The 16,409-nt window shown below is 56.7% G+C and overlaps 1 protein-coding gene across 4 annotated transcripts in view; it reads left to right on the top strand.

Annotated features, from left to right (window-relative positions):
* LOC309407974 (ephrin type-B receptor 1) overlaps nt 1-12,384 on the top strand; it is a gene marked incomplete at its 5' end in the record, with an annotated part of 74,847 nt that extends 62,463 nt beyond the window's left edge. For 2 of the 4 annotated variants that reach the window (XM_082003662.1, XM_082003663.1), the window contains 9 exons: nt 417-525; nt 730-794; nt 4,472-4,594; nt 5,649-5,896; nt 6,198-6,413; nt 8,479-8,628; nt 9,239-9,432; nt 9,931-10,086; nt 10,681-12,384. In XM_082003662.1, the coding sequence (XP_081859788.1) occupies nt 417-525; nt 730-794; nt 4,472-4,594; nt 5,649-5,896; nt 6,198-6,413; nt 8,479-8,628; nt 9,239-9,432; nt 9,931-10,086; nt 10,681-10,789 (1,370 nt within the window). In that variant the 3' untranslated portion in view covers nt 10,790-12,384. Of the gene's footprint in view, nt 1-416; nt 526-729; nt 795-4,399; nt 4,595-5,648; nt 5,897-6,197; nt 6,414-8,478; nt 8,629-9,238; nt 9,433-9,930; nt 10,087-10,680 lie in introns of all 4 variants that reach the window. The other 2 variants (XM_082003661.1, XM_082003664.1) reach the window with 2 other exon arrangements.
* Nucleotides 12,385-16,409: the final 4,025 nt, after the last annotated feature.

Raw genomic sequence — 16,409 nt, 5'->3', positions numbered from 1 at the left:
GTGTCTGTGTCTCTTTGTGTCTGTGAGACCCCATGTTAAATTTGGTCAAAACAACCAACAGGTTTAAATTTATTGAGGGAAGAGGCACGGCCAAAGCCACCTTGTGAACCTCATCTCTTTGGGAAACTGGGCCCATGCACATTGATTTGAACTTGATTCCCAAGACCTTCTCTTCCATATTTTTAACCCAAAGTACGTGTGAGCCCAAATGCGATGATTCTTCCCTGTGCAACGCAGCACCAGCTCATCGCCTGCCTCAACCAGCATTCCCTCCTGGATCCCCCTTGTCCCACCACCTTCCCATGGGAGCAGCACCCATGGAGTCAGAGGGGGTTTTGGGAGACCCCTTCTCAGGAGGCTGCTCTTACTCCATGGGCGTGCAGGGGAGAATTCACCCTGTCCCTCTTCTCTTGCAGATGACTACAAGTCGGAGCTGAGAGAGCAGCTGCCTTTGATTGCGGGGTCCGCGGCGGCCGGGGTGGTCTTCATCGTCTCGCTGGTGGCCATTTCCATCGTCTGCAGCAGGTGGGTCTTCGAGGGATGCTGTCTCCCTGGAAGGTGGAGGCGATGAGGTGCAGCTGGGAGAGATTTAGGGTAGAAGGGGAGGGACAGGGGACCCCCGAAGCCAGACAGGGTGCCTGGCGGAGCGTTGCTGGCAGGGGAGCGGTTTGGGGCTGTCGACAGCCGCTGGCTCCTCAAGCCCTTCTGATTTCTCCCCTCTTCTCCCAGGAAGCGCGCCTACAGCAAGGAGGCGGTGTACAGCGATAAATTACAGCACTACAGCACCGGGCGAGGTGAGCAGGGGAAAGCGGGCAGGGGGAACCCTCGTAATCCTGCACTTGGCACCTGCCCCGCTCCTCCGCCTTCGGATGTGCAAGCTGGGGGGTGAAAGCCCCGTGGGGCAGACGGAGAGGGCCATGGGGTGCCAGCAGAGATGTCCACAGCCGTGTGTCGGGGTGCCTGGGGGCATTTTGCAGTGGTGCAGCATCGTGGGTGGGAAAGAAGAGCAATGGGGGGGGATTTGGGGGATGGGGATGGATTTGGGGCAGAGGGGGGATGTAGTGGGCCAGGGGATGGGGAGAGGATGCTGTGAAGACTCCCAAAGGAGGAAGGGAAGGAGAGAAGCAGTGTGTGGAGCAGGGATGAGCTCCCGATCTCCTGCCACCTGCGCTGCCTGGGGCAGGGTCAGTGCTGGGCTGCTCTTACTGCTAAAGGGACTCTGGATTTTGGGAGCGTGGCTGGGGAGTGGGGGCTGGTGTCCTGGCCACGTGGCTGATGCTTGCCCGGCACCCTGCTCTGGGAGAGATGTGTGGCCAGTGACTGGGAATGTTTAATTGGCTTTGGGCCGCTGATCCCCTTGGCAAACAACTAGGAGAGCCTGAACTTGAAGGGCCTTTTCCTAAGACGCCTTTGCGGTTGGTGGAGCTGTGCACCAGAACAAATTTGAGGTGTCTGTTGCGTATGATGTGTGCTCAGGTGCTCCTCCAGCTCCTGGCAAAGCAGCCAGTGGGCCGTTGTGATTGCTGGAAATGATAATAAAGCAGCAAAGCGGCAGCTCCAGGGCGTGAGGGGTTGCCAGCAGGTGCCCGCAGGCTCCGTGCCCCGTCCCCACGGGATGTAAAAACTCTCCCAGAGACACCTCCCAGGTGCATTTTGCTGCCTTGCAGGAAGAAATCGCCCCTGGGTCCTGGGCACCCGCTCGGGGAAAAAGGATGGCGGTGGAACGCAGGGATGGGTGAAGGGTGGCTGGGAAGCGGGGAGCAGGATGGGTCTCTTCTGACCTTCTCCGCTTCAGACCAAACCCTCCAATGTGACGGTGGGGCTGCGAGGGGCCGTAAACCTCCCAGCAAGCCATAAGCTGTTTTCCAGACATCACTGGGTGATACTTAAATAGGATGGACCCGTGCTATTCCTCCCTCTTTTCTTTGACCTTTCTGCACCCTGCGCGCTGGGGGAAGATTTTATTTGATGCCTGATGATTAAATCAGTGTCAGGCTGCAGGTGGGCTTATTTTTCCCATTTTCCCCCTGCTTCGAAACATTCCCCACCCCGCATGCATCCCTCACCCCAAGCACCCCAAAACCCAGAGTGTTCAAACCGGGCAGGAAAGCAATGAAGCGGGTGCCTGCGTTTCATTTGTAAAGCTGGGCGATGTGAGGGTCGGTGCCCGAAAGCCGGGGGGGTGCTGGGGCTCCCGGATGTGTAGCAAAACCCTTTCAAGGTTAGCGAGCCTCCAGGCGCTCGGTTATTGCAGACGCTGGAGCAAAAACAGGTGGGAAATTTGTGGCGAGCGACTAATGGCGTAACGAGCGCATCCGCCGGAACAAATCGCCCACGTGTTTAAGCGGCACGGCAATTACAGCCTCCCCAGCGCAGCTCCGCCGTCCCTCCCAGCAGCCCCCCCGGGGATCACCGGCCGCTGGCGGGGACTTCCCCGGGTGGGTTTTGGGGTGAGATGGGGTCTCTCAGGTTGTAATTTCTCATGCTTCACCTCTGCTGCTGCTTCGACGGGAGCTTTGGGAAAGGGGAGATGGGGCAGGCCCTGCCCAAGCAGTGGCGATTCAGCAGGCAAGGGTTTTTTCTCTCTCCCGATGATATTTATTTCTGAGGAGAAGCGATGTCAGGAGGAACCTGACGCCGGAGTCAGGGTCGCAGCGCAGAGCACTCCGACTTCCGAAGAGAGATAAATGATTCGCCGTTGTCTGCAGCGGTGATAAATGGCCTGATCCAGTTTCTAGGGGTAATTTTAAGAGCACAAAGCTCTCTTCGCATGGGTTGCCTTTGACGCTGCGCTCCGGTACCCGGCATTTTGCCCAGCTTTTGCCGGCGTGGCAGTGGCGAGCCGGCGGCTGAAGTTTGCAGAGATGAGTAATGGGTCTAGGTGCCCTAATCCCACTCATTCGGATGGGATGAGAAACGCAGGAGATTAGCGGGGAGCTGAGCCTGGTGTTTGCCGAGCCTGTGGGCAGACCCAGGAGCACATCAGAGGGCGTTTGAAAATCAGCCCGTGTTGACAGCAGGCAGGAAACTTCGGCATTATTGTCTCCTTTATTTCTTCAATATTTTGATCAGTGAGTCAGTCTCGGTTACGATCCTGTAAATCCCTTTGTGATCCTGGCTGGAGCATCAGCTGCTCTTGTAAAAAAATTTATGGGGCAGTTAAAGTGTATGAGACAGAGCCGTAAAGGGATTTATGAACTGGGAGATGCACAGATGGCTTCATTGCAGCCTTCCCCCCTGCCTCCGAGGCGCAGAGCTTTTGCCCCAAACGCCCCTTTTGGGGACGAGGATGCTCTTGCCCGGTCCCTCCCCAGCCCCGGGGCCCCCGCAAGCGGTTCTCCCTCGGCGGCTGTTCAGCACCAGCAGTGCCCCGCTGCGAGGCTTTCGTGTCTCGTCCCGAATTACTTGCTGGCAAGCTTGCGAAGCAGCCGGGAGCCGCTCCGGATTCCCGGCGTGGAGCCGCGCAGAGGCGATGCCGCAGTCCCCGCGTCCGTCTGCATGTCAGCTGTACAATGGCTTCGGGAAGCGCCGGCGCAACGGGACCGTGGCCCTTGGCAAGGGCCTTAATAGCTTAATCAGACGCCGTTAATGACCGTAACGCCGAGGTACCTCGGGGAGGAGGAGCAGGCAGCCATGTCCCTCCTGGTCTCCGCCAGAGATGAACTCAGGGGGCTGCTTGCGCCACCTCCGGTCCCCTTTTTGGGTGAGAAATGGCAGGGGTGGCTGAACCCCCAGAGGGGCACCGCAGCCCCCTCTGGCCCCTGAGCCCTGGGGACGGTGGTGGCCGCAGCCGAGCCCCTCCGCAAGCCCCCGGGCATCCAAACGCGATGTCCACAAACCCCATTTGGGGGCTTTGAGGGCCTGTTTTGGCTTTCCACCGTTTGAAGAGGACAAAAGCCCACTTGCGCTCCGGGCTGGAGGCAGAGCCTGTGTCTCCCTGCGGCGTGGCCGGATCCTGCTGCTGTGCTGTGCCCTTGTGCAGGGGACCGCACACTTGTCACGGAGGCCGGCAAAGCCCTATTTTACGGCTCCATACGTGTTGTTGATTATAATTGCTGCACTCTGTCAATCTAGTAGCGGCCACAAAACTATCAGAGGCCTTTTTAGGTAAATAAAGGTTTCTTTACTAACGCACGGAGCCTCGTAAAGCCCTCACCGTGAAGGCAGCTGGTTGTAGTTAGGGTCTGTAACTGCTCCCCATCGCAGCGGGGAGGAAGAGGAAGGATAACAGAGGAGGAGTGGTGGGCAGAGAGGGAGAGAAGGGGATGCAGGGGAGGGTCGGGTGGAGCGGGGGGACCAAAGAGGATGATAAGGGCCTATGGAGGCGGTGCTGGTGAGCACAGCGATAGTCGCTGCCTTAACGGGCGTACGGAGCGCGTGAGGGCACAGGGATCTCCAGTTCTTGGCCATGGCACAACTGCTCTTGCTTTTCTCTCCCTTTTGCCATCGCTCCCAAATTTCCCACACCAAGGGTCTCCAGGGATGAAGATCTACATTGACCCCTTCACTTATGAGGACCCCAACGAGGCGGTCCGAGAGTTTGCCAAGGAGATCGACGTATCCTTTGTGAAGATTGAAGAGGTCATTGGAGCAGGTGGGTCTCACCATCCCCTGCCGCCCGTCCCTCCCTGCCCTCTCCGCCGCTCCTGCATGGCCATGCACCCATCTGGAGCAATTTTCCGGGGGTGCACACATGGTCCTTCACCGGGAAACCCTCAAGGAGGCCGTGAGACATCAGGCTTGACTGGGATTGTGATGGGTTAGGGAGGGCACAAGGTTGGTTTCTGCTCTCAAAGTTCCTCTGAGGCAGGAAAGGCTCCATGAAGGTATTTGCTGGGTGACCGCAAGGTCTTTTGGCATTTCCTAATTGGCTTTTCCATGAGATAACATGAAGAAAGCCAGAGCTCGCTCTAGTCTGTGCCATACCGCCATACATATGTATATATACACACGTGTGCATGTATCTGTATGTCATCTCGCTTTTATTGCCATTTTTAAATAACTTGTGTCATACTTGTGGAAGAGAAAGTGAGAAGCCAGGGGGAAGCTGCAAAGCAGCAGAGAGCTGAGTCGGTCAGGATCAAGTTCAGCCATGTTGCTGCTCATCAAGGCAAAGTGGCTGCAAACCTGGCCTAAATGTAATCCCTCCACAGGCAAATTGTGCCTTGCTGAAGGAAAAGCTCTCCCGCTGAAAATGAGAGGATGCTTTCTCTGTATTTCAAATCAGAGGGAATCAATGAAAGCAGCCCAACTAGTTGTCTATGCCAAGATAAGTGAAGTGCGAAAAGGCAACTAAGATTATCAATGCCGACACCTTATATTTGAGGTTGTCCTTAAATGTTGATGCTCTTGCTCTGCAAATCCTTCTTGCGGGGGTTTGCAAGAGTGGCCCCAGCCTCTGCTTCTGTTGGTGCGGGGCTCTGTCACCTTGGAGAAGGTTGGAAGCCCATATGTGTCCTCAGTAGCAGACATTGCCCCTTTTAAAGAGGACAGGCGAGTAGATTTATAGAGGAGAGCACCACTGAAGTGTTAACTGGCTGACGTTTCTCAGCCGATTGGTTTGGAGACCAAGCAGCTCAAGGTGCCATTACTCTTAGCAATGTTTTATGTGGAGGAGGAGGTGGTAGCAGATGGTCTGGCACTTGCAGGGGAGTTCGGAGAAGTGTATAAAGGACGCCTGAAGTTGCCTGGCAAGCGGGAGATCTACGTGGCCATCAAAACGCTTAAAGCCGGCTACTCCGAGAAGCAGCGCCGGGATTTCCTGAGCGAAGCCAGCATCATGGGGCAGTTTGACCACCCCAACATCATCCGGCTGGAAGGAGTGGTGACCAAAAGCCGACCGGTCATGATCATCACAGAATTCATGGAGAATGGGGCCCTGGACTCCTTCTTGCGGGTAAGGCGAGCTGGGGCCGCGTGGGCTGTTGTTCAGCCGTGAGATTCGGGAGCGAGGTGGTGGCATCCTGTCCTGGTGATCCCAGTGTGTTTCCTCAGCTTGGGAGCTGGTTGCAGCGTGCTTACACCCCTAAACCACGCATGTTTTGGTGGTGGCATACCTCTGCTTTAACCGGGCAGGGCAGGGCAGCTGGGTAGTCCCCTGGGGAGGTGCAGCACCCTCCCAAGGTTGGCAGTGAGCCACTCTGGTCCTGCAGTGGGGTCTGCACACTCAGCCCGGTGCCTGCTCTTTCCTATCGCAGCAGAATGACGGGCAGTTCACAGTGATCCAGCTGGTGGGGATGCTCCGAGGAATTGCTGCCGGGATGAAGTACCTTGCAGAGATGAATTATGTGCACCGAGATCTGGCTGCCAGGAACATCCTGGTCAACAGCAACCTGGTGTGCAAAGTATCGGACTTTGGCCTCTCGCGCTACCTGCAGGATGACACGTCCGACCCCACCTACACCAGCTCCTTGGTGCGTACCTCTCGCAAGGTTTTTGGGCTTGCTCAGCATCCCCCGTGCCTGCCCTGCACCTGCTGCTGGCTGAGCCTGGGAGAAGGGCACTGGACGTATGCCCTGGAGCTTCTACCATGAGTGGGAGCATCTCGGGAGTGTTCCCACCACGTGGACTTGTGACCCGTAGACCCTGGCTGTGGTTCCTACCCATAATCCTCTTTTCCCTCCTTTCTCTTCCTCCCTTTTATGAGTTTTCTGCCTCCCTCCTGCCCCAAGCACCTTTCTGCCCTTGGCAGTTTCCGGAGGAGCCTCTTCCCTCTCCTTCGTGGAGGGAAGGTCCATGGAGGAGTCCCTGGAGAGATCACAGGGAGGGAGATCACAGCATCTCCCCACGGCGCAGCGATGGCGTTTTAACTCCCCTTCCCCCAGCGCTCCAGGTCTGGTCTGCTTTTCTCTGCTGGAAACTTGTTCCAGGCATTAATTAAAGAGACAAGCCTAATGGGGGCCCCGCCGTTCCCCAGCCACCCTTCTTTCCTTCATTAACTCATTCATAGATAACGGCAGCTCCGCTCTCCCCTTGCTCCCCGCTGCCCTGGGGACCCCCCAGCTCCCCTGCCAGCGGGCTTGCGAGACCCTTACTGGTGTTGAGGATGAACGGAGGAGACGAGCAACCCGTTGAGCTCGTCTCATTGACGGGTTAAAAGAGCGTGTGTTGGGTGCAAGCACGAGGCGGCACCGACTACCGCAGAAGCATGGTCTTGGGCTGCTGAGCTGTGCCCAAGCGCCGGGACTGGCTCCAGCCTCTGAAACGGGAGACCCAGAGAGGTGCCTCTGAGGCTGACTTCACGTTTTGGCCCGGCTGCAGCCCCTGGCTCTTCCTCTGCTGCTCGCGGGGATGTCTCCCCCCTCCCCGGACCTGCCCCGCTCCCTGCCCACACCTGCCCTGCAGGCAGTGGCCTTTGAGCCGCTTTGACCCATCAATTCGTTTTTTGTTCAAAGACCCTGGCAGTAGCTGCTGGGATGAGGCACGAAGTAGCCTTTCCCCACCTTTAGAGATAAAAGAGATTATCTCATCTGTGTTTTTATTTAATTTAGGCCATAATAGATCTCCCCGGCAGCTGGGAAGCGATGCTGTGCCTGCGATTACATCACTCTGCCTCCCACAGCAGGTTTTTAGCTCTGGGGAAAAGGCAGGAAAAACAACCTAGCAGTTAATTTCTCCATTTGTAGTTATTCAAATCAAATTTTTTGCCATTCATCCTTCAAGAGCGGCTGATGCTTTGTCGGAAAGGCTACGGAAAAACAATTGCGCTAAACGATTTACAATGCAATTCTGCCTGGAGTAAATACCGTGCACGTCTGTGGTTTTCCTTCATCCCTCGGCTTTTTTTGCTGTTAGTTTAGCGGTGCTGCCCCTCGGCATGGCCCTTCCTGTCCCGCCAGGAGCTGGGACCTGCCCTGGCTTGATGGGGTGGCTTGAGACGCCGAGCCTGATTTTGAGGTTTTAGGAGAAATGAGGGGCTCTCTGCCAAAGGCACTTTCCTGTTCCAGTGCTTTCCAAGTGTCCTTTGGGGCTTAAGGGTGTTTTGCTTTTTGCCTCCCAGTCCAAAAGTGTAAGCTTCCAGCAGCTGTGGGAGCCCAGACAGTGCCGTAGAAGATGCTCTTGGGTTAGACCTTGTTTCCATCGAAGCCCAAGGGACAAGAATACCTGTGGCTCCTTGCCTGAGACAAGCGCTAACGCAGTCCTGCGTAGCCCTTGTCACCTGATGTCTCCCTGGGAAGGGACCTGGGGACAGGCCACCGATGCGCTGCGTCCTGCAGAGCAGCCAGAGTGGGGAAGTGTCACTCGGGGGGGGCACCTGAGTGGGATAAACCCTTCTGTTTTCTTTAGCTAAGCCCTTTTGTGCAGGTACAGGATAAGTTCATGGAGGTGTTTTAGGTCCCTGCTTCCTCGTCCCATAGGGTACCGCCTGCCCACCCCTCAGCGGGGTCCCCAGGGACCAGGGGGGCTCCAGCCCTGGCTCAGGGGTGTCCGGGCTCCTCCCAGGGAGCCGTTTCTCAGCTGCTCTCCCTTTTTCCGTAGGGAGGGAAGATCCCCGTCAGGTGGACAGCGCCGGAGGCCATTGCCTACCGCAAGTTCACCTCAGCCAGCGACGTCTGGAGCTACGGCATCGTCATGTGGGAGGTGATGTCGTTTGGGGAGAGGCCCTACTGGGACATGTCCAACCAAGACGTAAGTACTGGGGGTCATCCACACAGCTCCCGGGGGGGAGCTGGGGGGGCTTATTCCCAAAAGAAAGCTCTGCCTGAATGGCTATGTGCCCCTTCCCAGCACCTCGGCAGCACGTGGTTTTGGAGATGAAACAGGCTGGCGAGTGAGAGGATGCAAGGAGGGAAATTGGGAAGAAAAGCCAGTGGGCTGGTAATTGGACTTCAGCAAGCTGCAGGGCCTTTGAAAATGTTCAGAGGGTTTATGAGCGGGGAAAGAGCTTTGGTAGTTGGACTGCTGTGCTCCGATGCGATCTGCCAAGATAATGAGTGGCAGCTCTCCGCCGGGAGGAACTGCGGCGTGTGGAGCATCAGAGCGGAGATTAACCTCCAAGAGCCCCTGCTCCGTCGGAGCTGGGAGCGTCTCCTCCCGCTCCCTTTGCTGCTGATCAAAAGGGCTGGCAGCCGCCTTCCCAGCCTGCGACCGCGCTGCCTGTACCGCCTCTGCCTGCACATGCGGCTCGGCTCGGGGAGCGGCAGGGGTGGCTCACCCCCCACTGTGGCTGCGGTTTTCCTACGCGAAACCTCTGAGTCCCTCGTCCTCACGCGCCGCTTTCTCCCCCGCTGCCCTGCAGGTGATCAACGCCATCGAGCAGGATTACCGGCTCCCGCCGCCCATGGACTGCCCCGCCGCCCTGCACCAGCTGATGCTGGACTGCTGGCAGAAGGACCGCAACACCCGCCCGCGTTTCACCGAGATAGTCAACACCCTCGATAAAATGATCCGCAACCCGGCAAGCCTCAAAACTGTGGCGACCATCACCGCTGTGTGAGTCTCCCGGCGCGCGGGGGATGCTCTTGTGTCGGCCATCCCAAGCCGCGGCAAAAGGCTCCCCGAGCAGCTCGCGCTGCCGGGGGAAGGACAGGAGCGCTTGAATCGTTTGCCAGGCGCAAGGGGGTTCTGTCTTTGCTCTGCCTGACAGTCAGACAAAGAACATGCAGTTTTCAGTCGAGCAACAGCAATAATTCTTTGCTATTGATTGTTTGTGGCATGTGACCATACGGGCGCAGTGTCTGCTCTGCCGGTGCCTCCGCCCCTGTGGCTCCTGCAGCTGGATCACAACGTGTGGGGTTGCGAAGCGCAGCTTGGCAGAGTGGTATTCCCACGGGACAGGCCTTCCTCATGCCCTCCCTTGACTCAGGCGTGTGCCAGGAGCACGGCGGTGTTGGGGTGCATGAGGGAGTGCATCTGCACGCCGGCTGGGCTTGTGCGTGGCAGCCCCTCGGCGCCGGCCGGGCTTGTCCCCAGCGGTGTGTCCTGTTGCAGGCCTTCTCAGCCCCTCCTCGACCGCTCCATCCCCGACTTCACTGCCTTTACCTCAGTAGATGACTGGCTGAGCGCCGTGAAGATGAGCCAGTACCGGGACAGCTTCCTGACCGCTGGCTTCACCTCCCTGCAGCTTGTTGCCCAGATGACATCTGAGTGAGTTGGGTGCTGCGCCAGGTCTGCCCGAAAGCTGGATGCTGCCTGGGGCGGGTTGGGGTTGTCGGGAGGTGAGGTCAGTTCAAGGCACCTGCAAAGGAAGGGTCTGTCCCATCTATCACGCTGGTCAGCAGAAGCACCCTGAGTCTGGAGGTGACTGCGTTCACCATCTGGGGGTCAGTGTGCGGGTGCCTCCCTGCTCTCGGTCCCACCTCGCCCCCGGTGATGCTTACAGGGCTGCGCTGGAGCTCTGTGGCTGCTCTGCTGAAAGGCATGGACCAGCTGAGCTTACATCCCTCACCTCACTTAGAGAGAGCAAAACAGATACACCAACCCATACTTGAGTAAATACTTGAGTGGTCAAGCACTGGCACAGGCTGCCCAGGGAGGTGATGGAGTCACCATCACTGGAAGTGTTCAAAAAACGTGTGGACGTGGCACTTCAGGACATGGTTTAGTGGGCACGGTGGTGTTGGGTTGACGGTTGGACTTGATGATCTTAAAGGTCTTTTCCAACCTTAATGATTCTGTGATTCTGTGAACCCCCAACTGCCCACTGATACTCCTCCATCTGTCCGTCTGTCTGTCTTGCAGAGACCTCCTGAGAATAGGGGTCACTTTGGCTGGGCACCAGAAGAAGATCCTGAACAGCGTCCAGTCCATGCGAGTACAGATGAGTCAGTCTCCGACCTCGATGGCATGATGTCCCTTGTTCAACGGGGAGGGGAGCGGGGAGGGCACGCAGCGGAGGGGCAGAGGTGGGAGGGGAGGAATTGACGGGTGCCGTGGGGCAGCGTTTGGAGAGGTGCCGCCGCTGCCCAGAGACTGTGACCGCAGGCGAAGGATGTTCCTGGGACTCATCTCTTAACTGGTGACTTCCGTTCCTCACCAACAGAAGCACACTTACCAATGTCATGGGGAACAGCGTATAAATACATATAAATATGTACAAATCATATATTTAAAAAACAAAACAATAAAAAAAAAACACAAAAAACAATGAAGACAAACCAATGTGCGTTGGGGAAGCAAACCCAAACCCTAGAGACCAGACTCCATCCCACCACCAGTGAGCAGTGGTCGAAACTGAGGAGGAGGAAGGGGCTGCTGGGGAAGGGAGAGGCACGAGATGGAGAGTCCCATCTGGAGAAACCACCTTCCTTTTCTTTTCTTCTTTTGCCCTCCCTCCTCACCCCGCTCCCTTCTCTGCTCATGGACCGGGTGGAAGCGTCCTCGGGCGTCTCCGCAGCTCCCTGCCATCCTGCCCAGGTGCTGCTCCGGCAACTACCAAAGGACTTCGCTGACCACTGCATGGGGGATCCGACTCAATCCAGTTAATGTCTTCATATTGAAGAAGAGATGTACCTTCAATAGAAAACCTTGGGTTTTTTTTTTTTTCTCTTTTGCTTGCATTTTTTTTGCAAAAAGGAAAAAAGAGGATTTTAAAAAAAAGAAAATCCATCCTGGAAAATGGAAAGAGGTGTTCCCGTGTGTGTGTGCTCTCGTGTGTACGTTGTCAACCTACCGTGGACTCACTGCTTGTCCGTAACCGAAAATCACCGCCGACCCTGCGGCGGGTGGGCGGCCGGTCCCCAGCCTGGGGGGGGCCGGGGGTTGTACCCGTAGCTCCGCAGCCTGCCGGCGGGGAGGAGGACGCCGCGGGCCGGCCGGCGCGACGGGGACAGGATGGCACCGGAGGAGCCGCCGCGTGGTTGCGACTGAGTTGGCAACTGCTGGAGAAGGAGAGATGCTCTGGGAAACAGACTGCTAAGGCCTCCAGAGCCTCGGCGATGCGTGGACGATGGCTACGGAGGACTTTATTTTTCCCCATCTTGCGGACCTAAGGATTTTGATAGCGATTTACAGACTTAGGTTTCGTGGCTTCAGAGGTAGGTCCATTTGTCTCGTGCGCGCCTCTGTCCATCCGTCCATCCTTCCTCTGTTTTTCTGCTCGCTTCCTTAGAGCCTCTCCCAGTGAATGTTTCCCTGTGTTTAATTTGATTTTGTTGTTGTTGTTGTTGTTCCACCATTGGTCTCCTTTGCAAATTGATCTCGTTAAAATTACTAGACGCGTGTCAGTGTTTACGCAGAATATTGTAAGACTGGGCAATCTAACTTCCCTCTGTGGATCGCGCCGGGAGTTTATAAAATGAGTGAACTCTTAATAAGGCTTTTACGTAGACGGTCATGCGCGAGTTGTAGTGATCCATCACCACGCTTTCGCAGGCGCTGCGCCGGCAGCAAGCGGCACACGTGTGGCAGGGGGAGCGGTGGCAGTGCCCCTAGGGCCGCCGGTCCCTGCCGTAATGTGGTGGCGCGGTGGCTTGTTGCGTACGAGAAACCCTCCGTCCTCCTCGTGTGTCCGTCCCCGCCATGGGGATGCCCTGTATCCATCCGTGTCGCGGGGATGTCCCGCATCCTCCCGCGCCATGGGGATGCCTTGTGTCCGAGGAGGAAGGCTGACAGCACCAGTAGAGGAAGGACCCTGGTGATGGGGTGATAAACAAAGATTTTATTTCTTTAATCTTCTAAGGAAGATGACCCGCCACTCTGCTGAAGAACTAAAAAGATGCAGGAATGAGCTTGTTTCAAATCCCCGAACTCCCCCCAGAGAAAGAGGGAGAGAAAAACACCCCTTGTTTACAACAGCAGGGACTGCTCCTCGTCCTGTCTGATAGACGGTCGCTAATACCTCTCGGGATACTCGTGGCCCAAATCTGTATTCCAGGATGTTGTCACACCGAATACAACATGCAGATGGAGCGGGCGCCATGCATGCTAACGCGCCGCCTCACCGCATTGACATTCGCCGGCGGTAGAGGAGCCTTTGTGGGGTGTTTTTTTATGATTTTTATTAGAAGGAAGCTCAAGGCATTTAAAGAAACGAATGACAGCGATGCAGGCTAAATATCAAAACTCCACCTTTATGACTCCCCTGCTGCCTGTCGCCCGACCGCGCGAGCACCTGCGAGGCAGCTGGTCCTGTGGCCCCGCTCCGCGCCTGGGGCTGGCGGCGCGGTGTGACGGCACCACAGCCCTTTTTTTAAATATTAACCCTTTAACATAAAGCATTCAGTGCCCCGCCCCGGCCCCAGCCCAGCAGACTGGGTACCCACGAGTGGATAAACCGTCTCTCCGGGTGCTTGGATACTCTCGGAGGTGCTGAATCCCGCTTTACCTCTGGGTTCAATTTCCCGGGGCGGACGATGCTCGTCGCCTTCCCCAGCCCTCGACTCGCCCCTGCTGCCAGACACCCGCGGATGAAGCGCCGCTGCGGGCAGGTTTCTGGCTGGGGAGAAATTTGCGCTTCAGGCGTCGGCGTGGGAAGGAAACACATCTGCGCCCCAGGACTGCTGCTGATGGAGGGGTGAGAGGCATTTAGCCGAGAGTGGCGTGGTGTTGGCATAGCGCGGGGAACAGGAGCGTCCATCCTGACCTCTGGCAATTTGTGGGATGCCTTCTAAACCCTTGTTGCACCCTGCCGATGGCTAATTCAGCCCAGCGCTCACCCGCACTCCTTTTTGGCTGGAAAGCAAGGAAAATGGAGCCACTCCGCAAGTCGAGGGCTGCCGACAGCGTCGTCCCGGAGGTGATGCCTTCCAAACCAGTCTCAGCCCCAGAGAAGCTTCCCGCGCCATCCTGAGCTCACCCGTAAGGAGAACAGCAGGACCTCAGGGTGGGGAGTCCCTCAGGAGGTGATGCAAGGCCACAGTGGTGCCTGCTGGAGATGCCAGGGCTGTTGCTCTTGCCACCCTTGCTGCTCTTGCCCAGCCGGCCAACACCCGACATCTCCTGGGCTGTGTCGTGGCAGGTAACTCCCATACCCCTCCTCGCTGTGCCCTCGCCGTGGGGGAGGCACCTCTGCCTTGCGCTGGGTCAGCAGAGCGAGGCCACCAGCCGTGGCTCAGGGGCATGGAGACATCCCCTCCAGGGTCACGCGAGAGCCCAGCAGCAGCTTGTCGGTGCTCAGGGCTGAGCAGGGAGACCGAAGGTGCTGTGAACAAACCCGTTCGGTGAGGAGGTGTAGTTACCCTAGGGGATTGCCGTCAAGATGATACCCGAAGGACGGCCACCACAGGCCACTTGCTCTCCTGCCTTTCAGTAAAAGGCTTTTCATCCAAAACGGAAGATTTCCCCAAAAGCTGTCAGTTTTCTGATCTGATAATGGAAAACAAGGGGGGAAGTGCAAGACAGCCATGTTTGATTTTTGCTTTTTATTGAAGAAAAGAACATAAAAAATTCAGAAGACTTCTGTCGGACCATTTTGTTTCTTTAGACCTCTTTCTTTCAAGGAAAATAAGTTTTCCAAACCGTGAAGCCTTTCTGTCCAGGAGCGGCAGCGTTATCCTGGCCTGGCCATGACGGCAGGGTTGGGTGTCTTTGGACTGGCCCTTCTTGTCCTTCATCAGGTGCCAAGGAGGGGGCTCTTGCCGGGGTTGGAGGTACGGGGCACCATCGAAGAGCTGCCTCCTAAGTCAAGGCTTGCTGCCAACGTTCGCTTTTCTGTGTCAATGGGAGACGCCCGGGCGCTTGGCTGTCGCCATGTGGCTGCAGTGTCAGGGTCATTTAAAAAGTCTCCTCCATCAGCAATGGAGCTGATGATGAGCTGCAGCTCAGATGTCACGGAGAAGGGGCCAAGGTGCTCCGGCTTTGCCTTGTGCGGAGATGGGCCAGGAGCCACAGACAGCGGTGGGACCTGGGGCAGGAGGCTGCTTTTTTTGTGGACCGAAGGGTGATGCGGGTTTGTGTCCGTTGGATGCTCTGCCAACACGGAGGGGCTCTGCCAAACGTGGGGAAAGAACCAGTGAAAAAAAAGAAGGAAAATGAAACCACTAAGTGTGGTCTAAAAATGAAAGCTCCCATTTCACACCTTCTGATCCATGCTGTGGCTGGCAGTGGAGTCCTTTTCTTTGATCCCAAAGGGGAAGGGACGGCTCAACAATTACTTTTTTTCATTCAAGTTTTGGTTTGCACAGAAATAAAAAGAAGTGGTTTCTTTCTGATGGAAGTGAACCAACTCCACAGACCTTTCCTCCGGGCCGGGGTTCATCCGTCGCGCAGGGTCCTGGTGGGTTCATCGTCCAGGTGCTGGTGCTGGGAGGTGCCCTTTGCCGGTGGACCCCGCCGGGGCTGGAGCTCGTCCACGGCGCCTTGCTCCTCCGGCTGCATCCCGCCTCCGCTCTGGGCGGCGGCACACAGATGCGGCCCCTCACCCAGGTCGCCTTCGAGCGAGCCCACCTCGTGCTCGCCCCCGATCCCATCCTCTCAGGGAAAGGCAGTTGGCAGCTCCTTCTCTGCATTTCTATGGCAACTGCAAAAACCTCAGCCCTTTTGTGTCTTTTTTAGCGTTTTTTTTTTGTGTGTGTGTGCATCTGCGTTGGCTTTGTCTTTTTGCTTGTAGCGTTACATCAAAAAAGGAACTTTTTGCTACAAGAACCCCGCTCGGAGCTCGGCCCGAGGTCTCGGTGTGAGAGTCGGTGGGCAAGATGTCCGTGTCCGGACCGGGTATTGCCAACTGGCTCCAAACTGCCCTCTCCCTTCTGCGTCCCCTGGCGCCAGCCCCGCTGTGTTGCTCCCCTCACCCCCCCCACCCCCCAAAAAAATCCCCTTTGGCAATTCAGCTGCATCGTTTCCCCTTGGGCTTTGCCGTGTCTTTTATACAACCCCATCCCTGTTGGGTCGCGCTGCGCGCGATGGAGGCGGCAGCAGCAGCAGCTTCTCAATAGCAGTAATTAAAATGAGACGTCGTGCGGCTGCAAGCGAAGGTGAGCTCGGCCCCTCGCACATCCAGGGCGAGAGCGAGCTTTTGAACGTGGAAGAGGAGCGTGTATTAATAGCATTATTATGCGCCTCTTTCTAGAAGAAAAAAAAAAAAAAAAAGGTATGTATTTGATGTCATTTAATGACCTTCAAATTAACAGTTCTTTGAAAGCACTTATGTATATTTAATTTTAAATGTTGCTGCGAGTCAGAGCGGGGCTTGCGATGAAAACAGCAGGCAGCCGGTTTTTAAATAAGAGCGAGCTCAGGCCATTATTCCTGCGCCTGTCAGCCTTTGGCGCTTGCAACATGCCTTCCCCCAGGAGAAAACAGGGCTGTCGTTCCCCCGTCCCCCATCCCGTCTCCTCCGTCTCCGCTCCGGGAGCCCCCCACGCGCTGGCCCCGGCCCTGCAGGGTCTCTTTCTGCTTCCCGCTCCTCCACGGGGTGATGGCATCTTCCCGCAGCGCCGGTGTGGAGGATGCCGCCCTGGGGCGTGTGTGGTTCGGAGGGAGGGAAGGGTTATTTTGGGGTTGGTTTGAGAGGTGTCCTCAGTAAAGCTGGC

Source organism: Phaethon aethereus, assembly GCF_964289735.1.
Source record: "Phaethon aethereus genome assembly, chromosome: 9".
Taxonomy (NCBI): domain Eukaryota; kingdom Metazoa; phylum Chordata; class Aves; order Phaethontiformes; family Phaethontidae; genus Phaethon; species Phaethon aethereus.
Note: the sequence above shows the minus strand (reverse complement) of the source record. Positions and strands in the feature narration are given on the sequence as shown.